Source organism: Kogia breviceps, chromosome 13 (assembly GCF_026419965.1).
Source record: "Kogia breviceps isolate mKogBre1 chromosome 13, mKogBre1 haplotype 1, whole genome shotgun sequence".
NCBI lineage: Eukaryota > Metazoa > Chordata > Mammalia > Artiodactyla > Physeteridae > Kogia > Kogia breviceps.
Window position 1 is genome coordinate 33,518,016 of NC_081322.1, and position 26,980 is coordinate 33,544,995.

Genomic DNA, 26,980 nt, shown 5'->3' on the forward strand with positions numbered 1-26,980 from the left:
TCATTGCAGTGGATTCTCTTGTTGCAGAGCATGGGCTCTAGGCATGTGGGCTTCAGTAGTTGTGGCACACGGGCTCCACAGTTGTGGTCACAGGCTCTAGAGTGCAGGCTCAGTAGTTGTGATGCACTGGGCTTAGTTGCCCTGTGGCATGTGGGATCTTCCTGGACCAGGGCTCGAACCCGTGCCCTCTTCATTGGCAGGTGGATTCTTAACCACCGCGCCACCAGGGAAGTCCCTTCACTGCTTCTTTTAAACAGCGTGTTTTTCTTTTATAGTGAAAATTACAATTTAATGTTGTCTTACTGTGATAAATATATTGTTTCACTTCAAATAATTCCTTTGAACTAGAAGTTTTACTGATTTTCATCTAATACAATGTCAGCACAAAAATATCAACCTGCTATGACATAATCCATTTAAATTTATTTACAGCGAAATTTACCTTGACTCTACAGGGAAGGGTTCATAAAGAAATTTTTTGTAAAAGTCTTTCTTTATGTCATGAACCAGAATTACAGCTTTGCCTTGGTCATCAAACTGAGGCCTCCCAGCACGCCCCATCATCTGGAGTACATCTATAAGAAAGAGAACAAGAGGTATTTTGCAGTGTTGCATGTAGCATAAGAAATATTGATGGATTATGGCATGTTTCTGCAACACAACAAAATAAAAGGGAGTAGAGTATTTTAAGACCAGCGATGCTCTCTCTGATGCCTACTACTGAGTTCCCTAATAATTAAATAATTAATTCACTATGATAGAAAATTGAGTCCCCAAAAGAGTCTTACAGTGTGTAAAAGTAAGAAAGATCAAAGATTCCTTTAGGTAAATGTTTAAAAATGCTATTTAAGAGTTATAACTATATAACTCTTATATAGGAAAACCTCTTCAGCAGAGTCATTTGCTTATTTTTCCCTATGAATAATGGATCCACTTAGGCCTCCTCTTCTTCCCATCCACTGTATAAAATTTTTCTTTTATACTGCAGGAGTCTCTGAGGTTAAGTAATGATTGAGAAATGATACAGATTTTATATGCATTCATTGAGTTGAAATACACATTTGGCATATTTTCCTGTTCAAAACTCACTGAAAATGCTTTTATCAAGTTTTAAAATATGTGAATAGACTGTTCATGTACAAGTTATAGCAACAAGTGCTTTGGTTCTAGAAGTCCTATAGGAAATATCATGTAGGGAGATTTAAAATTAAACATAATGTTTAATTACAACGTATTAAGTCACTAACTCCTACTAATCAGTACTTTTATCTATTTATAAATTTAAAACAATTACTTGTGCCTTTGACATTCATTAACACATTGGATAAGTAAAAGTAAATAAAATGTCTTAATACTTTGGAGTAATATTTTTACTGGAAACAAAAAATTTACAATTTGTTCATCACTGACATGTGACCAATTCTCTAAAATTTAATTCATGCAAATTCAAATTATTAACGCTAAAATAGAGGTTTAATGTGTTTGTAAATTTTAAAATATTACCTGTAATGGGAAAATCCACATATCGTCTTGTTTTTCCATCATAATATTCTGTTCCTTTAATAATTACTAAATGAGCTGGAAAGTTTACACCCCAGGCTAATGTACTTGTAGCAATAAGAACCTAAAAAATAAAAGATAATATCTTATATCTAACTAAAATACAACTCTTAAGTTACTTCTAAATATTGGTTCATGGAAAAAAATTACCTGAACTTTACAATTTACAAATAGTTCCTCTACTGTTTTTCGGTCCCTCTCATGTAGTCCAGCATGATGCATTCCTATTCCAAAAGCAAGTGTCAGCTTCAGGTTGGAATCTCTTACTGTTCCAATGATATTCTCCATCTGCAAATAAAAACACAGTTACAAGATGTAGGTGCATTAGCTTTACATTTTTCATTTTGTTTTTTTAATTCTTATGCTATATGGGTATAAAAATATAGGTCCCATCTGCAGTTATGATTAAAGTTAAATTAGTTGAAAAGAATATCTACTTAGCGAGAATGTATACTATAAATTAATTAAAATGTACATGTTATCCCTTTTATTTTTATGCACCAAGGAAAAAAATCTGTACTCATTACCCCTTATTGAGTAACAACTACTAAAAGGCTGTAATATTGCCTAAAATGTTTCGGTGTCTGTGTTCGTCTTGTTATAGAAAAGACCTCTACTTTTTGGCTCAGTGATAAAAATTTAGAAAGTATGGACAAAAAATTAATGGGAAAAATCAGTCATAATCCTACCAAAGAGTAGTCATTCAAATTTAGGCTTTCTCACTGAACTTAGTGACCCGGGGGCAAGTCACATACCTTCTCTGAGCCTCAATTTCTTCATTTAAAAAATCAAACTGGCATATACTTTTGCTTACTTCTCATTTCTTTAATCAACAGTTCAGTTAAATACTTTTCATACTTACTGTTTGATTTTTTGGTAAATTATCTTTCCATTAATTGAGTAGCCTTTTTTCTTATTGGTTTGTGATAGCTCTTTATGTATTAAGGGTATCAACCCCTTGTACACCACATGGTATAAACTTTCATCCAGTTTTATAAGTACTTCATTTTATTTATTTAATTTTTTTACTTTATGGACTAAAAATTTTAAATTGATCCCTTGTTTTCTTTGCTTAGAAAACTCTTCCTCATCTTGAGATCAAATACATATTCACTTACTATTCCTTTCTCTTCTGTTATAGTTTTATTTTTTATATTTAAATAATTAACTTGTAATTTTATAATAGAAAGTATGGCAGAAATCTAAGTTTATTTTTCCTAAATAGTTAATTATTCTAGCAATATTGGTTAAGTAATTCCTTACCTTACTTATTTTAAATGCTAACTTTACTATATTCAGAATTCTTATACATTCCAGTTTTTGCATTTTAAAACAGATTGCGTTTCCAGCCTCAGTTTAGCTCATTGAATTTTATGTGTAAACAGTTTCTGAAACTTATATTTTATATATACTCTCAGAATATTCTATCACTTTCCATTCTACATGGAAAATTCTTAACGCAACACAGATTTTATGGCAACAAGCAGCAAATCTTATTTTCTTACAAAACTTATTTCCTGTAAAGAACTAAACAGAAAACCCAATCTCTTTCTGTTTAATGATAGACCTCTACTTGTCCCTAAAGAAGATGATGACACTAGGTGCAGCCTGGGCACTTTTTGGGCAACTCCCTGAGGGCAGTAATGCAGAGACCAAGTGGTTTGAGAATATATGAGCATTCAGAAGAAGGACATGTTTTAGTTACGTCTACAGCTTCATGACCACATCAGTAAACAGTGGAGAAGGAACTTGGAAGTAGGCATCAATACATGTGTAACTATTATATGCCTGAAGACTGAGATAGAAGTTGGAAGACTGACATTATTTGCAGACTTCATTTCCTTTTTGCCTTCTACTATTAATCACCTCGAATATACACAAGTATACCTGCAATATACTTATGCTCCTGGCTATGCATAAACCAGTAAACAGTTCACAAAATCTCCATCTAGAGAAACTTCAGGTGGCTGCTGCCATTTGGTAAAAATGCATAAGACAAACATATTCAGCGGGAGGGGCAAATTGGGAGATTGGGATTGACACATACACACTACTATATATAAAACAGATAAGTAACAAGGGCCTACTGTATAGCACAGGGAACTCTACTCAATATTCTGTAATGGCCTATATGGGAAAAGGATCTAAAAAAAGAGTAGATATATGTATCTGTATAACAGATTCACTTTGCTGTACATTTGAAACTAACACAACGTTGTAAATCAATTATACCCCAATTAAAAAAAAAAGACAAACATATTCACATAATGAAGCATTCCAACTGTTTTCATTCTTACTAATTTTATTTTCAATGGTTGGAAAAGTTTTCCAAGTTTTTTATGTGGGAAAAAGTTGTTTTACTCCAATAATAATAATAAAAAAAAGAAAGATGGAGTTTGGCTTTATAATAATTATTAATGTATAAAAAGCACTGCATAGACTAGGTAATATTTTAATAACATACACATCAGAAATCTTATTTACCCACTTTCCTGAATTGAATGCAATGTCTAAAGAATTCATTCTGTTTCATAGTCACAGTACAGTCACCTGATACTCCTGCATTATTTTCTTTACAATCTGTTTAGCAAGAATATGGAAATGTATTAATATAAATGCTGACTACAAATGCATGCTATAAAGAAAGGTACTGTCCTGTCTCATAAATTATGTTAGCTGTTCTCAAGTGACAGCCTATCATCCTTTTTTCGTTCAATAGTTCACTGCATAAAATATCTTCAATTTACACTATCAAGAATAATTCATTATTCTTACTCTGACAATTAGTTTCGGGATTTTTCAGTTTCACAACTTAAATAGCAGTGTGTATGTATAACTTGTATAATTTGCAGTGTTCCATGGCAATGCCAATCATATCCAAAAAATAACATACCATTTACCATAGGAAAGCTGAGGAATCCCCAGCTGTGGCAGGAGGTTTGGTGAGGCAGTAATATCTCGTCCTTTCGCATCAGGGAAGCCTGGCTGTTTCTCATTCCCTTCCCCCACTTTCACATAAATCAATGCATTAAAAAGAACTATTTGCCTATCTAAACTGGTAATGACCTAAAATCCTCATGAGGACAATCACAGAAAACAACTTCATTTATTACACGGTTACTGTGGATGAATTCTGAGTTATTTGTACATCATAAAAAAAGCAAAATTTATAGTAATGTTACTCAATCATTAAGTATAAAATATTACTAGGACAGTGTGTTTAAATTTGAAAATATAATTTTTGATTAGATTATATGCATCTTCATCCCTACACTTAAAATAAGTTTCATCTGGATCAAAACAACATAACACAAGCAAAATTTTTCAGGAATTTAGGATAATGAAGCTTAAAACATGATAATAGATATTATTTGTTGAGTACTTATTATGTGTCAGGCATTGTGCTTATCACTTTACAAAGATTATCACACTGAATCCTTTACATACATATAGCCCTAAAGTAACACCTAATTCTTTTATACAACACACTATGCTTCAAGTTAAAAGACTCAGTGGCCTTGAGTACTATATAGTAGTCTTTCTGAGTTCTGGTTCCCTGAGAGAACCGAGCCTCACAAAAAAATATCTGAATTACCATCTTCTTAATTTTCCCAAGGATAGTTAGTACCATTCTAGATGGTTAGGAGAAAAGTTCATTTATTACATTCATTGGACGTCTTAGGACACGAAGGCTTAATTCTTGTTAAGAAAGGCTGCTATAGAATTTTAAAAAGAATAATCATGTAACTAAAACACTTTGATAGAGGAAGTTTTAATTCCATAGTTCATTCCTGTTCAGGGAACAACTGCTGTAATGTGCAGGTACCTTTCCGATAAACCGTCCTTGAAATATGTCTGACTGTATGTTAGTTAAACCAAAAAACTTTTTCCGTATTATAAATAAAAACAGACCTATGCTTCTCCAAGCAGTGGTCTTTCTTTAGGGTGTGGGGGAGAAGGCACATATGTAAACTGTTGAACCAATTACTTTAACTTAATAGAAATTTTTTTATATTTTAAATTTATTATACTCAAAAAGCTTTTGTAGAAAGATAGGATTCCATTTAAGTAGATACATTACTGTGTGCCTGAAATACATTCCAGTCAGAATATAATTCAGTGAGTTGATGACAATGCTGGCTCCAAAAGAAAGGAGGAGACCAGATTGGACAAGAATGAGCTAACAGATTGTGCAGCCCAGTTCTGTCCCTTTGAGTGTGATATATTGTTTCAAGATGCTAAAAACCCATACTTTCTCAAAGCGTATCTGTTGTGCTGGTTTTCCCATTTTCACAGAATCCTCATTATCAGAACTCTGTACTCTTTTCAAAGCACATCAGACTCAGACCATATGCCACTGAATAATGCTTATCAATTGTATAAAACACTCAATAAAAGATGTACCATACAGAAGAATAATGAAAGTTACAAAGACTTTCTTTTTTAATATAATAATTAAATATATCACATCTGGTACAGATGTTAAATGAAGTTAAAACATTTCCTCATAATTACTTTTATTCTTAAAATACACTTTTTATGATAAACCCTACAGACTGAAGGGGAAAAACTAAAATGAAAGAAACACTTTAGAACATTCTTTTGATCTACTAATAGGAAAAAAATAATAAAATTAATTAAAGGTAGTAAGTTTCCAAACTTTACCAATACACCTCAGAACATATTCTCTTGCTGCCCCCTCTGAAACCCCAAACAAGCACGCCTCAAAGTAATTTACAATACTGTTAATATATAAATACATGTATAAATGCTTAAAAATACAATTATATGAGAAGTAAATATATAACAGAAATCTAAACAATAACATGTAAATCTTTGCTATTGTCTGCTAAATAAACACAATACTATTTTCAATGTCTGCTTTTAGTTTAGCCTGATTCTTAATAATAGCAATATCAAAACTGGGCTATATAGGGCTGAGATATTAAAAATTTTTCCTTATTAATGTTTCCAACTTAATTCACTACGCTACTGGTAATTTTTGAGTATACATTTTATGCTTATTTCAATTTCTGGTGAGTTCAAATTCCAAAACATTCTTGGAGAACATTTTCATACATCTCTGCTTTTAAAATGCACAGAAAGCTGATAAAAGGGAATTACAGAACTGATTTTCTGAAGTAGCACAATTTTAAATGAACAAATACTATGTTAATATGAATTAAATTTGTGAAGGACCACAAGCAAAAGATTGTAAATATATGACCAAATTTTACCAGAGCTTTCAGCAAAAAGAATCTATCTGTTTAAAAGATGTTATTCAATGTAATAACATTTATTGAATATTTAACTCTGTTCCAGGCCTGTTCTATGTACATTAAATGTACTAATACGTTTAATCTTCGCAAGATTCTTGTGGGGATAGATTATCATCCTTTCACAGATTAAAGGATGAGGCTCAGAAGTGAAACATCCCACTTGCAGTGGGCAGTCAGTACTGAACCCACGAAGCCTGGCTCTAGTCCATGCTCTCAGCCACAATGCCACCCTCTAATCATCACATGAATGAGGGATATTTCAAATAACTACTTGAAGTAATGACATCATCGACTTGACTTAGGGTTGGACCACGTTGTTTTAAACGGTATACAAAAAACAGATAAGATTTGAAATAATGAGTAATGTCCTAGACTCACACAGCTGGGGAATGCTATGCAGATGATTTACAAATCTATTTCTTCTTTATTATTTGAGTATTTCTACTCCTACGCCTCAAAATGAAGAATACCTAAAATAACATTCTTTTCTAAACTAAGATATCACCTCTCATGATAGAGAACGTCACAGCTCTTGTTGGTTGCTTGCATTTGATATTTTAGCTACTGACTTCTGTCCCCGTCAAATGACACACACCCTTACTTTGACTTTTCCATCTTCTCTAGACAGTATGTTGTCCACGATTCCATTACTGTGTGGGACAGTAAAAGAACATTACTCCGAGATAGCCACTCTGGTTTTGAGCTCCCACACTCCGCTTACTTGCTTTGTGCTATTGGGCAAGTCACTTAATTCTTATAAGTTTCAGTTTCTGCACCTGTAAAATTGGGATAACAGGAACAACCCTCCCAGAGTTCATGATTAAATGGGATAAGTCTTTAGTGAACTATAAAGTACTTGATAAATACAGCAATTATTACCAAGCATAATAAGAGCTTTGCCTCTTTAGTCAATAGGACATACATGATATTAACTAAGACAAAATAAAAAAGAACAGTCTCCTATCTTGAAGCTGCTCTTAATTACACAAATATTCCATGAGACCCAACTCAGTTCAATGTCCAATGTTCAGCAAATCTGTAGATAATGTCTGTTTTGACACTTAATATTCTGAGCCTAATAGTTTTCTTTATTGGGTAGTCATTAAGAGGTCTGAAGCTTGATCAAAATAGAAAGCACTTGGGGTGGGAGTTTTGTATCATGAGCTAAATCTATTTTAGTTTGATAAAACAGATTGTTCAAGTTGAAAATGTGGTTATCCTACATTAAACTCAACTTAATTTCTGATTTTTAACAATCTCCAAGTCCAATTTCAAAGCCTGGTACTAATTTCTTACCTATAGGAAGAGGTCAATATATATAAAATGAAAAAGCAAATGAATCAAAGAAAGCTATAGTAAAATGTCAGTAGTAGAAACTCCACCAAATCTGAACTTGTGATCATTTTGTGTAAAGCTAGGCTATAGTTCATCTTTGTACATCTATGAAGGCTTTACTTGTAATGAGGTTGGGTGAGTTATGTTTAGAATAAAATGAAAAAATTTTCAAGCATCAAAAAATTCCTTCAGTATTAAGCATGTGGAAATAACACCAATTCTACTTTTCATGAACGTGCTCCTCCTGTGCACCTATGCTACAGTTTTTCTTTAATTCACTTCGAAGCATTGTGTAAATTTATAATTAGCACATTTCCTTAACTATATTCAGTGTCATCTGTGTGAGTCTTCTAGCCAATTAATTTGAATTAACAAGGTTTAACAATACTATGTTCCAAGGAATTCTTGTCTTCCACACTCCTCCGATTTTCATGTTATCCACATCTGGATTCTTTTCGTACTGTGCTTCAGTCAGAAAGCTATCCCCTTTCCTGCTTCAGATTATTTCCCAGCATCTACCTTCTGGTTGCACTGCAGACTTTAGAACACAACTCAAACATTGTGGTCCAGGACCTTCAGGGCAAAAAGCCTTGTAGGATTCTGTTTAATTCATTCCTACTTGTAAGGATGTAAGGGGGGAAAAAAAAAAAAGCTAGTTGTCTTTGATGTGCTTTTCTTTTAGCTACCTGGACCTTATTTAACAGTGTGGAAGAAGAAAGGGTTAGCCCTGCTAATAATTGGACAGACACACAGAGGAGTTGAGGAGGAGGATATAAGACCGAAGAATAAAGTCTAATCTTCAGCCAGGGTCCTGCTTTCCTGTCCCAGATGCGCATCTCATGCAAGGTGTGAGTGATGAAATAAGCACAGTACTCTGAGCTTTCAATCAGCAAACCCACTCAGAAGAAAGGGTGTTCCCCCTGCTCTTTTATCTTTCCAAGCAGGTTGGCAACTATCCAGATCCCAGAACCATTCACCCTTGCACGTCAAACCAGACTGCAGAGTATTTGGCAGAAGCCAACGAGCCACACTTGTTAGGCACTAAATTATAACTAATTAAATTACATAGAAAAGCTTCTAGAAGGAGTTGTATACGCTATTTGCTTCCATTTCCTTCCCCTCCCACCCATTTATTCCTCAACTCCTTCCAAACTGGCTTATGTTTACAACATGTCACTGACCCTACTTGCCAAGTTCGTCCAAGATGTCCAGGTGCTAAATCCCACAGGTGTTTCTGCTCTCATCTCACTCAGTTCCCATTAACATCTGATGTAGTCAAGCACTCCTTCCTTCATGAACCCCTCCTGTCTACAGTGTTCTAGGACACTGTGTTTCCTCACTGGCACTGCTTTCTCAGGGTTCGTTGCCAGCTCCTCATTTTCTACCCAAGATCACAATGAGAGAGTCCCTCAGGCCTGCCTTCTGATCTCCATACTCTCTATCCGAGGGTCTCAGGTGCTCACCTGGGTTTAAAGGCTGCTTCTATGCAGATGCTCCCAAGTTCATATATCTCACATCCTCTGTGGGTTTTACAGACTTCCTACATTTAACTGCCTTGAAATCTCCACTTGAAAGTCTTGGAGATACAAATTAACATGTCCAAAATATAACTTTTTTTTCTTTTCTTTCTTTTCTTTTTTTTTTAAGCTCAGATCTGTCTTCTCCGTCTTTCTCTCTCCATCCTAAATCTGTCTCCTCCTTCCGCTCTATCCTACAGTCTCGGCTCTCCCCATTTCAATAAATGACACTATTATTTACTGAGATGTTTAGGGTTAATAACTGGGGCACCATTCTTGATTCTTTTCAGTTCTTGAATCTCCATTTCTCATCTATTAGAAAGTCCTATTGCATCTAGCCCTAGATATATTTTTTCATTCCCACTGTTACCACTCTAGGTGGCCCCTAGGTCACCACCATCGTTAATTCCATGCTTACTTCCACTTCAATCCATTTTCCACTAAGCAGCAAAAGTGATCTTAAAATGTAAATTGGGGTATGTAATTTGTTTAGCTTAAAACCCTTTAAGGCCCTGGAACACTCCTCCCTCAGATATCTGCTTATTTTGCTTCCTTGTTTCCTTCAGTTCTTTGTTCAAAGGCACCTTGATCAGGGAGGCCTTCTCAACTTGTATTCATGTACAACATTCCACTACCATGTTTGGCATTCCCTATTCCCTTTAACTTGCTTATTTTTTTCCCCCACGTGAATTATTACAACCTGACATACTTGCTTATTAGCTATCACTCCCACTAGAATGTTAGTTCCATAGGGCAGGAACTTTACTTGACACACAGAAGAAGCTCAATAAATGTTGGTCTAATAAATGAAAAAAATGACTGTCTTCCCATCGTACTTAAAATAAAAATCCAAGCTCCTTAACCATGGGTCTATGGCCTTGCATGAGCTGGCTCCTGCCTGTCTCTCAGATGTAACTTGTACCACCCTCTTCCTGCTTATTCGGCTCCAGCTGAACTGTTCTTCTCACTGTTCCTTTAACATGCTGTCCCTTCACCTGAAACGCTGTTCTCTTCTCTCTTTGTGTGGCCAGCTTGTTCTTATGCTTTGGTGCTCAGCTTAAATGTCATCTCTTTAGAGAAGGCTTCTCTGACTAATCTATTTAAAGAAGCCTCCCATTCCCTTATTCTATTTCATTTCTTATTGGTTTCTTCCAGACAATTTTCATAATTTGATATGAACTTATTTAATCATGCATATATTCTTAAATTTCTATTTTCTTCACTTTTAAGCTCTTTGAGATTTGGGATCAGTAAGGCTAACACACAGTGCTTGGTAAGTTGTAGACATTCAATAAATATATGCTAAATAAACGAATACTTTACAAATTCTCTTAAGAGCTACCTGTTGATTTAAGTTAGAGGATTATTTCACGGATATTTTTGAGGGGGGGGGGGAGAAAGAATTCCTGACTATGTAATACCAGGTAACCTTGCAACTGAAGCTGCTGATCACGAACTGCATGTTATCTGAGCTATCTAGCTATATATTTGGGTGCTCTTAGCAGCATTCATCATTATTAGAAATAAAAGGAGCTGATGGAAGAATATCATGAAAGGTGATCCATGAACCCTCCACGTGTGTGCCTATTCCTGCCATACTATCCCTACTTCAACCTATGTACCTAGGCCCCATGGGATATTTCTTATGTCAAATTGACTGGGGGAAAAAAATCCCAAATTCCAAATGGCTTTGAACAAGATCGTGGCACCATAAGAAGTACACTGATGTGGTATTACGGTCCTTTCATTGATGACTCTAAGGAAAGGAGTAAAAGTTGAGTGTTATGTATTTCCTTTTCACTTTCCTACAAAGTAGAGATGATGCAAATTGATGATCCATCCTTTGCGCTATAGTTACTGGATTAGCCAAATGGTCAGGAGCTTGGCAAGAGTGCTATTGGAAGACAAGTGGCAAGAGAGGCAGAAGTTTTATGTAGATGAACTTTTAGAATGGTGCTAGAATAAACAGCTACCTATATCCCATGAAGATGTTTACCAAAAAGTTAACAGCAGTGTGAAAAATGCTGTTAACAGGCAAGTGGGCATCTGAGCGTACCCAGCAGCTTCCCTCCCAGGCCCCAGGTCTTTGTGCAATGGTTTCATGTACTAAATGGCTCCATGCCGGAAGAGATGAAACTCTGCCTGGGCTAAACAGGGACTTACACTTCCTCAGGCTGACCCACTACTGCCACTGCTTGGTGCCCCATATGCCACCAACGCAGAAAACCCTGGGCCCATAATAAGTATCTTCGCCATGGGAACAGACAGCTACCTCGTGGTGAGGGAATTATACTGGACCCTTTCTATCACAGAGGGGACATCTATTGGAGATGATGTCTAGAATGGACACTACAGATTTTGATTCTCCTATCCTGCCCATCATGTCCTGCCAGTGGTTTCAACGGTAGGATTACTGAACGCTTTATACATCTTCATGATATCCTGTATGATAATGTTGCTGACTGAAGAGCTTACATCATCGAGGAAGATTAAGACAATAGACGCCATGGGATCCACTGTTCCTATTATGTTTCTCATTGCCCAGAAAGAACAGGTTTTATAGATTGATGACTCAGAGTGGCAGCTGAGAGACACTACTTTGGCAAGGTTGGGGTGCTATTTTGTAGGATAAGGTGTATGCTCTGAACTAAGTAACCATTAAATGATACTACTTCTCTCACTGCCAGAACATACAGTTCCAGGAACCAAGTAGTCAGTGTGTGCCGATGTCTTCTGCAAACATAGCTAATAAACCTCTTGGAATTTTTTTGTTTCCTTTCCCTATACCTCTAGCTCTTCTAGTTTACAGACTTAATATAGGAGGGATGTAACAATTTACTTGGAAGCTGAAACAGCCACAGGGCAATTTGAGGCCCTTATGTTACAGGGTGAGCAAGCAAAATATGGTCCTGGTGTAGTTTAGCTGACTGACCCTGATGGAAAAACTGGGCTACTGCTACACAATAAGGGGAGGGAAAACTGTGAATGGACCTCAGAGAAATCTTCTCACATTTGGAAAATAAATCAAAGTTCTAAAAAACCCTATATACTAAGTGTATATGAACTTCCAATTTACAGTGTCTCAGTAATGTGGGTTTTGGTAACTCCACTGGACATAGAATCATAATTAGTTTAGGGGCTGGTTGAAGAAGTGTACAGGTGATGGATAGCAGAGAAAATAAATCACAAATATCTTTTTAGCTCCCCAATCAGTTGCAGAAACAAATACTGTGGTCTCTACCCTTGCTGTCTCATATATGTACTAACATATTTTCTTTCTTTCTTTCTTTATTTTAAAATTTATTTATTTTATTTTTTGGGCTGCATTGGGTCTTCATTGCTCTGCGTGGGCTTTCTCTAGTTGTGGTGAGTGGGGGCTACTCTTTGTTGCGGTGCACGGACTTCTCATCATGGTGGCTTCTCTTGTTGCGAAGCACGGGCTCTAGGCGCGCGGGCTTCAGTAGTTGTGGCACATGGGCTCAGTAGTTGTGGCTCACGGGCTCTAGAGCACAGGCTCAGTAGTTGGGGCGCATGCGCTTAGCCGCTCCGCGGCATGTGGGATCTTCCCGGACCACGGCTCGAACCTGTGTCCCCTGCATTGGCAGGCGGATTCTTAACCACTGTGCCACCAGGGAAGCCCTGCACTAACATATTTTAACTAACAATATGATACATATTTTAACTAATTTCATTTCTCTTTCTTCTCCCTATCCTCTACTGTTGAATATAGCATGTGTTAATTGTGGGTAACTTTATCACTTAATCCATTGGCTAGAGAGTATTGAAGAGAGGATTGCCAAAGAACCAGAGGGTGACTGGATATAATCAAGATATCTAGGATTAATGGATTTAATGATGAAATTTTCAGTTGCCCCCCTTGAGGAGGGATGAGTGGATTTTGGTTATATGAGGGAGAATTGCATTGTTAGAAGAAATTTGTTTTTTTAAGTGTAGGTTTGGAGAGACTGTGTATCAATGAGTTTGGACAAATAACAGACTATAGTGAACCTTTACTGCTTGTACCGACACTGTTTATAGACAGCCAGTATCTGAAAATCCCTCAGGAGAGGCCAAAGTGAAGAAGATATTCCCTATTCCTGCTGCATGCTAGAGATTGAAGTTCAGGCATTCAGATGTTTCTGTCTTGAAACTGAAGCTTGAGAGAGTGAGGCAAAAGCCCAACAATAGCTTGAGGTTAATGGTGGAAGTGGTGGCTGTCCAACTGAGAATTCAAGAGACAGGGCAGCACATGACCACAAACTTTTGAAATCAGTTCAAGAAGTCTTCATAATGGCAAATATGAAAGGGCATTACTTTTGGGGTTTTCTCATTCTGCAGTATGATTTCATATCAGTGATCCACTTGAAGAGGATCTGCTTCCTAATATTTTACTTTAGGTAAAGTAAGGAGACTTTACTGGGTTAAAAAGTCAGATGGACAACTCCTTTCGTCTTTGCTGAGAAACAAAATACAACACATATATTCTTCCTTGGTCACATCCTCTTTCTCCAGCCCCTTCAGATTTGCCCTAGCTTTCTTTCCTCCCTCCACTGAACCTCTCCCCTCCCACCTCCACATCTAGGGACACTTTCTGACTTCACACCATTCAGTTTCAGAATGACTCTGATGCTACCCTCTTCCACAAGCACCCTGCTTCACAGCTGCCAGGATAACTGCTCCCATGCTTACTCCGCCTCCTTGAATGCTCAAGTTGTCAACACTAGAGTCCTAACCAGAGTACTCATGACCTACCACAGAACACCGACCTGACACTGTCCAAAGAGCAGCAACAGGAATCGCCACTAAGTGTCTAGCCCCGGATATTACAGAAAATAACTCTTACAAAATTAAAGTGTTAAAAAGCCCTCCTAATTTAATTATTTAGGGGATTCAACAATGCACGGAAACACCTGCTTTACAGAAGGTTTTGGTATAATCGGAATGAATTGTATAATAACTGGTTATAAACCCTCAGAAATTTTGATTTTCAAGGTGATTGCTTTTAGAGGCAGGAATAAAAACAAAGCCTGGGTTGTCTTATTCTTGAGATGGGTTTAGTGAAACAAAATGTGCAGAAATGACAATTTCTAACTGTCCTATCTTAGCAATGAAAGTATGTAACAGCAGAAACCATGCAAGTAAATTCTATGGTTTCTAATGAGCCTTGGTGATAGATTTTTGGGTTAAATCAAAACAAAACAAAACAAAACAGAGAGGTAGTTCCATATAATGGCTGAGCTGTCCAAAATTCCTTAGGTCTCATAACTTAAAATAAAAAAATAAAGAATAGTAGAGTTGTACTATAGTTGGGGAGAGCAAATGAGGTTCACATTTGAGGTTCATGTGAATCACATATGTGCTAAAGACACAGCTCTTATATATATGAGCAAACATCCCAAAATGGATTCAATAAGTAGGTACCTTGCACCTTGACTTCTAAGAAAAGTCTCCATTAGGAACACTGTTAGGGATAAGACACAAGAAGAAAACAAAAACAAAAACAAAAAACAAAACTAAGCCTAGAGAGATGCTGCACATAAACTAAACTGTCTATATTCCATACAACAATTTTTCAGCATTTGCCTTCTAAGTCAAGATACTGTTTAGACAAAACAGGGTGATTATTTGGGCACAATAATTAAATAACACAGGACAAGGGAACTTTTGACAAAATTATTTTGATTTTAAATGATCTTGAATTATACACCTTGTATATGCCCACAAGTCACAGTAAGGAAGGAATGATGAAACTTAAAAGATAAAATGATAACTTTCACTCTACTTCATGGAGTCATGTGATAGCTTTTATATGAAGCTAATTTTGGGGTCATCTGTGGTCCCATGCAAGAACACTTTGAAATATTACCTATTATTAGTTAACTAATATATTAGTTAATGTATGACCATAATATACACGGTACCATCCAACAGGGGTACTAACCATAAATGAGTCATGAGATGTGGAAGGGGAGAAATATGTGACTGTTGACACTGACACTAGCGGGCTAGGAACAGCATGTTTACTGTTCTTCAGGCTGCGCGAGATGAGAAAGGGGAGATGTGCAGGGAGAAGGAGGACAATGCAACAGTTTTATTACCGATATCAACTATTTTTTCATCATAACTCCAACTGGGAACATATTTTAAAAAACTGGAAAAGTATTAGAAAAGAAAAATCACTGTCTACAAATCTATGGAGGGGAGGAAGTATACCTACGTTTAGAAGTATTAAAAGGAATCACAAAGCCCATATAAATAGACTGTATCACATAAAATGCAAAAACTGCTATTCGAAAAAATAACTAAGATAAATGACATTCAGTGAACTACCAAAATTTACTAATAAAGTAGATGAAAGATTAATACGTATAAATAATACATATACATGGAAAAAAGTGACATCATAAGGCATACCTCATTTCATTGTGTTTTGCAGATATTATTATTATTATTTTTTTTTTACCAATTGAAGGTTTCTGGCAACTCTACACTGAGCAAGTCTATGAACACCATTTTTTCAACAACGTTTGCTCACTTCATGTCTCTGTGTCACGTTTTGGAAGTTCTCTCAATGTTTCAAACATTTTCATCATTATTATATTTGTTACAATGAGCTGTGATCAGTGATCTCTGACGTCACTACTACGACTACTGAAGGCTCAGATGATGGTTAGCGTTTTTTAGCAATAGTCTTTTTACATTAAGGTATGTACATTCTTTTAAGACATAATGCTATTGCACACTTAACTGACTATAGTATAGTGCAAATATAACTTCTGTTATGATCTAGGAAACCAAAAATTTCATGTGATTTGCTTTATTGCAAGATTTGCTTTATTGCAATGGTTTGGAACCCAATCTACAATATCTCCAAGGTATGCTTGTATAGTTTTTAGGGGAGTGTGTGTGTGTGTGTGTGTGTGTGTGTGTGTGTGTGTGTGTGGTATTTTAATTTGTTAAGGCTCCCACACAAATCTATAAGAAAAATTGCTGTATTGCAATAGATAAAAGCCCAAAGGAATGAAGGGACAAAAAAGAAGAAAATTAAACAAATATATATTAAAAAAATGTTCAACCACAAAAAAATTAAGGCACACATAAACACTAAAGCAATAAGAAACATTTTATGTATAATATAACAATAAATTATGACAAATGAGGATGTAGTGAAACTGTTACTCTCATATACTGCTGACAATTCATATATCAATAGTGATAACCACAATTACTATTGCCCTTTTGGAAAGTAATTATCAGTGTATATGAAAAGCTATAAGAATGTCCACATTATCTGACCCACTGATTTTAAATTTAGAACTTTATACTGAGGAAATAATTCTAACAAAGAAAAACCTATAATAATAAAGATGCATAGGGATTCCCTGGTGGTGCAGTGGTTGAGAGTCCGCCTGCCGATGCAGGGGACACGGGTTCAGGCCCCAGCTCGGGAAGATCCCACATGCCACGCAGCGGCTGGGCCCATGAGCCATGGCCGCTAAGCCTGTGCATCCGGAGCCTGTGCTCCGCAATGGGGGAGGCCACAACAGTGAGAGGTCCGCGTACCGCAAAATAAAGAAAAGAAAAAAAAAGAAAAAAAAAAAAAGAAGTCATATATAGTTTATAAAAAGTTAATTTGGCAAAATTGATTATAAATTCCATGAGGGCAGTGAACACTCAAATATTAGAGAAATCTTAGCTGAATATTAAAATATGTATAGGTGATGATGTTAAAGGGAAAAATACAGGAATAAATATGATGTAAAAAAATATTTAGTGGAAAAATACTGGAAGGAAATCCATCAAAATATTAATAGTTTTAAGGTGGCAGTATTTATGCATTTTCTCTATCTTTTCTCCAAATTTATGTAATGTTATATGAAACTTTTAATATAGATTAAAACTAAACATAATTATATATGTAATTTCCATTATACTACAATACAAACTAATTTGACATGTATAAGAAGTAGAAATAAAATATGTTGCTTACCTCTCTTTCATCCATATTCAACCACTGCTTTGGATCTTCTTCAGTAGCCAGAAAGGCTATCAATTCCAAAGCAGTAAGACGGGTTTGACGCCTTGATGAGACAAATATCAGAACAGGTTTGGCTGGAGAATGGCTTCTAATTGCTGTTGAAAAGTTGTGGAAAATAAAATGGTAAGCCACTTATACCAGAATCCGAATTTCATCAGGACATCAAATGGACACATGAAAACTAATGGTGTAAATGATTTAATTGAATTCATAATTTGGTCATGAAGTATAGCATTATTTGAGCTACTACCTGGATCTGACAGCATATTGGAGAAATGATAGGAAAGGAAAGGTAGCTGGCTCTGCTCAGGGGAGTATTCTGCCTAGGACAGGGAAGACTGAATTATCTCGACTTGCGGTTCTGTTCTGAACTGCCAAGGAAGGAGACTTAAAAGCCGAGACTCTCCATTAAGAGCTGTATATGGATACTAAACCTTAGGTGGGGTTTTCTATTTCTGAGTTGTGCTTCTGCTTGCCTGAGCAGTGCTATTCCACAGTTAACTGGTCCTGGGGTCTGGAGAGAGAGTCAAGTCCTCGGTGGGGTGAAGAAAAGCCACAAAAAATTCCTTTTATTTTTGTCCTGTTGCCAGTAGATAGAAAAATTTAGAGTTTGTATCAATAAATTAGTCAGAAATAAGTCAGAAGAATGTTTTCCTTCTGCTTTGTCTAAAAACATATGCGTAAGATTTCAAGAGTGAACAGAAGAGAATGTAGAAGAGAGCTGAAAAGAATACCACGCTTGAATCTATATCTGAGTGATGAAACATAGGGAGTAGACACACAGAAGATGAGTAGTTTGAAAACTGGGTAATAAGACTGAAAATATTACTTAAAGAGCCACATAAATCATTTGACCTAATTGGAGTTGAGATTTCTTTGCTATGCATAGGCTCCAAAATGCTGATAAGATGGCACAAGTAGAATTTATACTTATGTGTACACAGGTCTCTTAAAACAGTTATTAAAAACTTTTACTTTACATAAAAAGTCCAACCTCCTTGTAATTTCTTGTTTGAAGAGTGAGCCGCAGAATTTCTTTTTATGGGCCAAAAAGCAAGGTTCATAAATGGAAATGTTGACAGGACTTTGACTATATTTATACCCTAAGAGTGAGAAATAAAGCTATCACAAAATCGTAAATCTAAACTGAAAGAAATATAGTGATCCACTACAGGTATAATAAATAGTTTACAAGGACAGCTACTGTACTTATGCCATATCTAGAGAAGTGCAGGTATAGGTTATTTACTATTGATTTACATAACACAAAATGCTTCATTTCAATCGTTGGTTTGCAATCAGCCATTCCTTAAATAAATATAAGCAATTTACAATACATACTAGGAAAAATGAACACACTCACAGTTTATCAGAATTTACAGAATGCAAATGGTAATGCTTTGATAAATCATATTAGAGATACAACATTTAAAATACACATATTAGTACAATATTGGTATCATTTGTACACATAACCATGAATGAATTTGCCTGTTTTTTAAACCGCAACATTTAATGGATTTTTGCTGCTGCAAGAACAGGTGTGGCTGAACAGCTCACGACAGATTTATTGTTCATTAGTGATTTTGTACAATGCTTCTGTGGAGGTATAAATAATCTGAACTGCCAAGATTGGTCTCTAGTTCACAATCAATACTTTGCTTCTGTCATAAGGCTAATTACAGCAGCTAAAAAGTCACCTCACAACTGTCACCTCACAATCAACAGTGGTTCACGTTAGAGAATTTATTTGGGAGGTTATTTTTAATTGATACAATAAATATTCCTTATGCAGCCTAAACATGAAAACATGTTTTAGTAAGATAGGAGTGTTACTCTCAAATCTTTCTTGCTTGCCTAATTTGTTAGAAAGGGAAAAACAAAAAGCAAAACAAAACAAATAAACAGATGCATTGCTAAAAAAAGTACTGAAATTTTTAAGATGATTTCTGATAAAAATCAGTATTATGTGAGTTTTTAAAACTTGTACCCTCTATCATTTACTCAAGCTACTACCATAGTACCTTAATAAATTATTTTTAAGACAAATTTGATTATTTTTAAAAGTTACATATATTTATTCTACTACAAAGACATTATCACTTATGAAATCTAATTGTCAATAGTTAATTCAACATATATTTATACTCCTTAACAGTTAAGGTAAATGGGTTTAGATATTTGCAGAAGTTGGAGCAGTACCACCCTTTCAAAGAAACCTGCATCATTGAGAATGCATTTAAGGCTACCATACAAAATGGTTGGTATTTCATTCCAAGAATCTGAAGCTTACCCTGAAATGTAGGCTTATTCATACTAGCCATACGAGGACAGTAATGTTGACCTGGGAAACCCTGAATGTGAACTTCCAGTGGAACTGGACGCACTGATGGTCGGAAGTTGAACAAGCCCATCTAGAGTAAAAATGAGAGAGAAACATTTCCAGTTTTTATACTTTAGTTTATAGTGTTATAGCACCTCCTTAATATGGCCTTGAGCCATACTATTAAATGCCTGATTTATCAGTCTTGAACATACCTGACGAATGTTGAGCCAGTCAGCAAGGTCTCTGGCATTAGCCAATGCAGTAGATAGTCCGACTATTCTAACAGGCTTTTCTGTGTGAGATGAGATGAAATTCGTTCGAGATACAATGACTTCTAGAACAGGGCCTCTTTCCTCCCCTAAGAAATAGGAATAATGTATGTTAATCATTTAACACAAGTCCTGATGCTGCCTGCTGCAAGTATGAAGAGTCGAAGTTTGTAAACTGGATTCAGATATAGTGGCACCCACCTAGCAGATGGATCTCATCTATGATGAGAATAGTGACTTGCTTTACATAGTTCCTATTTTGCCAGCTTCTGCTGATTCCATCCCACTTCTCTGGTGTGGTGACGATAAGGTCAGCCTTGGCAATGGATTTCATATCAGGAGTTACATCCCCTGTTAGTTCAATAACTCTGGAGAAGAATAAAAATGATCCCTTTAATTTTTCAGGTAACACATGAGCTTGGAAAAGCAAAAATATGTCTTTCAAAATAAAATTGTATTATGCTTAAAACTACTTTATCTCTCTTTGATTTCTGAAATTTTCTGACTTGAATCCAAAACAGATGTTTCTTAATAATTCTAAGATGATTTCCTTCCATAAAATGAAGAACGTATAAAAGCAAATCATTGAAATCTAACTTTTATGCAGACATGCAAGGGTGTCAAACTTTGCTTTGATTATGTTTACAAAGTCTCTGCCCTATGTGATTTTACAGAGTTGAACTCATACCTCCTCCATATGTTGGAATAAACACCTTTCTAATGAGGGAAAGTGTTAACTTATTAAGACAAAAGGAAACATTGATTAAGAATATGATTATGTCTATCAAACATTTAGAGAAGAGCTAACACCTATCCTTCTCAAACTCTTCCAAAATATAGCAGAGGGAGGAACACTCTCAAACTCATTCTACAAGGCCACCATCACCCTGATACCAAAACCAGACCAAGATGTCACAAAGAAAGAAAATCACAGGCCAATATCACTGATGAACATAGATGCAAAAATCCTCAACAAAATACTAGCAAACAGAATCCAACAGCACATTAAAAGGATCATACACCATGATCAAGTGGGGTTTATCCCAGGAATGCAAGGATTCTTCAATATACGCAAGTCAATCAATGTGAAACACCATATTAACAAATTGAAGGAAAAAACCCATATGATCATCTCAATAGATGCAGAGAAGGCTTTTGACAAAATTCAACATCCATTTATGATAAAAACCCTCAAGAAAGTAGGCATAGAGGGAACTTACCTCAACATAATAAAGGCCATATATGACAAACCCACAGCCCACATCCTCAAGGTGAAAAACTGAAACCATTTCCTCTAAGATCAGGAACAAGACAAGGTTGTCCACTCTCACCACTATTATTCAACATAGTTTTGGAAGTTTCAGCCACAGCAATCAGAGAAGAAAAACATATAAAACAAATCCAAATCGGAAAAGAAGAAGTAAAGCTGTCACTGTTTGCAAATGACATGATACTACACATACAGAATCCTAAAGATGCTACCAGAAAACTACTGGAGCTAATCAATTAATTTGGTAAAGTAGCAGGATACAAAATTAATGCACAGAAATCTCTGGCATTCCTATACACTAATGATGAAAAATCTGAAACTGAAATTAAGAAAACACTCCCATTTACCACTGTAACAAAAAGAATAAAATATCTAGGAATAAGGAGACAAAAGACCTGTATGCAGAAAACTATAAGACACTGATGAAAGAAATTAAAGATGATACAAAGAGATGGAGAGATATACCATGTTTTTGGATTGGAAGAATCAACATTGTGAAAATGACTCTACTACCCAAAGCAATCTACAGAGTCAATGCAATCCCTATCAAACTACCACTGGCATTTTTCACAGAAGTGGAACAAAAAATTTCACAATTTGTATGGAAACACAAAAGACCCAAAAATGCCAAAGCAATCTTGAGAAAGAAAAATGGAGCTGGAAGAATCAGGCTCCCTGACTTCAGACTATACTACAAAGCTACAGTAATCAAGACAGTATGGTACCAGCATAAAAACAGAAATATAGATCAATGGAACAGGAGAGAAAGCCCAAAGGTAAACCCACGTACATATGGTCACCTTATCTCTGATAAAGGAGGCAAGAATATACAGTGGAGAAAACACAGCCTCTTCAATAAGTGGTGCTGGGAAAACTGGACAGCTACATGTAAAAGAATGAATTAGAACACTGAGTTCATTCTAACAATGAATTAGAACACTCCCTAACATCATACACACAAAAAAACTCAAGATGTATTCAAGACCTAAATGTAAGGCCAGACACTATCAAACTCTTAGAGGAAAACATAGGCAGAACACTCTATGATATAAATCACAGCAAGATCCTTTTTGACCCACCTCCTAGAGAAATGGAAATAAAAACAAAAATAAACAAATGGGACCTAATGAAACTTAAAAGCTTTTGCACAGCAAAGGAAACCATAAACAGGATGAAAAGACAACCCTCAGAATGGGAGAAAATATTTGCAAATGAAGCAACTGACAAAGGATTAATCTCCAAAATTTACAAGCAGCTCATGCAGCTAAATATCAAAAAAACAAACAACCTAATCCAAAAATGGGCAGAAGACCTAAATAGATATTTCTCCAAAGAAGATATACAGATTGCCAACAAACACATGAAAGAATGCTCAACATCATTAATCATTAGAGAAATGCAAATCAAAACTACAATAAGATATATCATCTCACACTGGTCAGAATGGCCATCATCAAAATATCTACAAACAATAAATGCTGGAGAGGGGAACCCTCTTGCACTGTTGGTGGGAATGTAAATTGATACAGTCACTATGGAGAACAGTATGGACATTCCTTAAAAAACTACAAATAGAATGACCCAGCAATCCCACTACTGGGCATATACCCTGAGAAAACCATAATTCAAAAAGAGTCATGTACCAAAATGTTCATTGCAGCTCATTTACAATAGCCTGGACATGGAAGCAACCTAAGTGTCCATCATCAGATGAATGGATGAAGAAGACGTGGCACATATATATACAATGGAATATTACTCAGCCATAATAAGAAACAAAACTGAGTTATTTGTAGTGAGGTGGATGGACTTAGAGTTTGTCATACAGAGTGAAATAAGTCAGAAAGAGAAAAACAAGTACCATATGCTAACATATATATGGAATCAAAAAAAAAAAAAAAAGGTCATGAAGAACCTAGGGGTAAGATGGGAATAAAGTCGCAGACCTACTAGAGAATGGACTTGAGGATATAGGGAGGAGGAAGGGTAAGCTGGGACAAAGTGAGAGAGTGGCATGGACATATATACACTACCAAATGTAAAATAGATAGTGGGAAGCAGCCACGTAACACAGGGAGATCAGCTCGGTGCTTTGTGACCACCTAGAGGGGTGGGATAGGGAGGATGGGAGGGAGGGAGATGCAAGAGGTAAGAGATATGGGGATATATGTATATGTATAAGTGATTCACTTTGGTATAAAGAAGAAAGTAACACACCACTGTAAAGCAATTATACTGCAATAAAGATTTTTTTTAAAAAAAACAAGAATATGATTATGTGTGATCTTCATTTCTTTTCTTAGGTTGAAATTTTGTAGATATTATCGGCAAATTCAAACATATTAGGACACAAACAAGATAACCTGGGGCAAATATGTGCCACCTCATTCTGAGAGGATCTCAGATTTACAGTGAGAAAGAGGGAAATCTGAAGACTAATTCCAAATTTTAGGAAATCATTAAGTCATTTTTATATCTGTTTTGATTTGAAAAACAGAAAAAAGTCAAGATTAGTTCCTCCAAGTATAGCATTCCCAAAGCTTTTACTTAGTTTTATTCATTTTTTAAATATTCAAGGTAATACATTCATATGGTTCAAAGAATATATAGTAAATAGCCTCTGTAACATGGATATTCTCCTGTCACCCAGTTCTCATTCTAAAGCAACCACATATTTATATTCTTTACCAATTTTTAAAAACAAAAGAGGAGTGCTTAACTTAAAAACATTTTTAAAACTATCTCTGAAGATCATTTCTTCAGTATATAGAGTTCATTTTTTAATAGAGTAATACAATATTTTGCATTGTGTGAATGTGTCATAATTTATTTAGTGATGCTTTATTGGTCACTCAGGTTACAATGCAATCTTGCTATTAAAAACAGTACTATAATAAATAACCTTGTCAACAGTAAAATTGTTTTAAGTCATGTTCTTCAATGATTTTTTAATTTTTGGCAAATTATTTACATGCAAAATGCCTTCTAAGCGGTTTTTGGAAGTTACCCTGAAAGATATGAAAAAAAATAAAGAGATGTATCTTATTTTTCTTTTGCTTTTGAATCTAGAAATTTTGAGAAAATTATCTTGCCAAATAAAAGTGAAAAATGAAAGCCCTTAATTTACTTGCAATCTTAAAACAAATGAGAATATTGATAATATTTTAACTACCATACCTTCAAATAAAAAGACTATGAAAATCACTGTAAAAGCATTCAACAGTTTTAAGCAAATATGTTATTGGTTGATCCTTTTAGATTATTCAATGCATATCATTTGGAAAAGTAAGAACTTACTTTTTACCAAGTTTTTCTTCTATTCTAACTTTCCAATCATCCATTCTTTCACGTACTAGGGCTTTTAAGGGTGCAATATATACTGCCTAAAATGGGGGTGCAAAAAGATCTCATGAAAATAGTGACATCATTTTCAAATAAAGCTAAACTCGATAAAATTTATCAAAATATAACTGTCATTTCAAAAAGTATCTTTTAATAATGAAAGACTTAAAATTTTAAATTAACAGAAAAGTCATTAACTTAAACACTTATCCGAAGTAAGATATGAATACAGCACATCATAAAAATACCAACATAGAACATTTTAAGTATTTTTTTAAAAGCACCATTTGTATTTTCTTTAGATAGCTTATAATGAAGTTATCTTTTAACATAATGTGAAAAATTAAAAAAAACTATGATAATACATTACCTAGAGAAAATTAAGGTTCTACTGAAAATAAAAGTTTTTATGATCAAGAGTTACCTGAGTTATAATTCTTTCATGAAAAAAGTTACTAATTTTGAAATTCTAAAGATAAATAATCTGCTTGTTTAAATTTTAATGAATATTTTATGGAAGACACCAATGCCAGTCATACATTTTAGGTGTCCTACCTTTTAAAAAACAAAAATGAACAACCCCCCCTCCCGATCTTTAATAATCCAAACTTACATACAGATTATTCACTGAAAAAGAATTCTTTCCTTTATAAAATGTTTCATACTTAGAACAGAGCTCTACCATTGTGTTAGTATGCCTCCTAATGAATCACTCACCACATAATAAACTGAGGAGTAGGAAAATGTAAAGCTAGGTAGGGAAGAACAGCTACTAACTGGAAATCACTGTAAAAGGAAGTTAAAACATTTCTAAACTTATAAATGATGAGGAAAAAAATCACATAATTCTAATCACAACATATGAATTAGCTTTCTTGGAAAATAATGTTTCTAAAGTGAGAGTACTTCATATTTCAAGAAAGCTTAAAATCAACACTTATTTGACTTGCCACATTATTTTACATTAATGATATCATGGCCATTTGGAGAAATGGGGAATAAAAGCTGCCTCTGTATTTCCTTGTGTAATCAAGCTGTATTTGTTAAAGTATTAGCATTTCCTTCATAGCCAAAGGAGTTGATTATGATTAATGATTATGAATCATTATATTTCTTACAAATATGGCTATGAATTAGGTATCTCACAATGAGGAAAGGACATGTGAGCACCGATATGTACATTAGAAATCTAACTAAAGGACTCCGAAGTTTAATATAAATTTTCTTGTGGCCAGTTATTCTAATACTGATCTAGGCTCCCCTGGAAAATTCACCAAGAGTGACAAATCTATTCATCGAGTCCTGCCAGTATGTTTAGAACTGGTTAGTTTACAGATTATAAACTATGCTTTCTAATTGAATGTAAGCATGTGATTGTTTCCAACTGACCTTTGAAGTAGGGTACTTGTTGAAGACTCTGAAAATGGCTAATTCAGCTGCAACAGTCTTTCCTGATCCAGTGGGCGCTCCGAGTAGGACATTACAGTCTGTGTGATACAGCGTATGAAATATTTGTGTCTGCACAGGGTTAAAGTGGCTAAAATTGTATAGTGCTTCATATGCTTCACATCCCAAAGCTGTGACTGGTAAAGGCTGAAGATCCAGTAATTCTGAAAAGATTCAACAGGTACATACAATAGCTGGAAAATATGCACAATATTGAATACTGTCTCTTAGAAATAAATTATAATAATCCTTAATTCTTTAGAGGGAAAAAAGGATTAACAAATTCTTACATACTAGTTATCAATCTTTTTTTCCATTATGACATTTATAATATTGACATGTTGGAAACTTTTCTGGGGTAGCTACCTCTAACACAGTGCTAATGATACATCTTTCTCTTCCAATCAGGAAAGTGATTTGAATGACCGGTAAATGAAAATATGCATGTTTTAGAAGAAAACTAAATCTATACCAATCTGTAGAAGAAGGAAAACCATTTGCAAACTTCAGTAGTAGAATGGTTACTAATAACAAGTTATTGTTCATCTGTTAGACAATTGACAAAACAGACTGGTCACGTGAACTGCTGTTCTAGCCA

At 35.2% G+C, this 26,980-nt stretch overlaps 1 protein-coding gene across 1 annotated transcript in view; it reads right to left on the minus strand.

The window, feature by feature from the left end:
* ASCC3 (activating signal cointegrator 1 complex subunit 3) overlaps positions 1–26,980 on the minus strand; it is a 330,850-nt gene that overhangs the window by 90,694 nt on the left and 213,176 nt on the right. Inside the window, exons 25-33 of the mRNA XM_059035971.2 lie at positions 26,326–26,546; positions 24,892–24,977; positions 20,526–20,692; positions 20,268–20,413; positions 20,023–20,143; positions 17,682–17,824; positions 1,711–1,848; positions 1,504–1,624; positions 443–575 (exon numbers count right to left, since the gene is read on the minus strand). Of these exons, the coding sequence (XP_058891954.1) occupies positions 443–575; positions 1,504–1,624; positions 1,711–1,848; positions 17,682–17,824; positions 20,023–20,143; positions 20,268–20,413; positions 20,526–20,692; positions 24,892–24,977; positions 26,326–26,546 (1,276 nt within the window). The remainder of the gene's footprint in view (positions 1–442; positions 576–1,503; positions 1,625–1,710; positions 1,849–17,681; positions 17,825–20,022; positions 20,144–20,267; positions 20,414–20,525; positions 20,693–24,891; positions 24,978–26,325; positions 26,547–26,980) is intronic.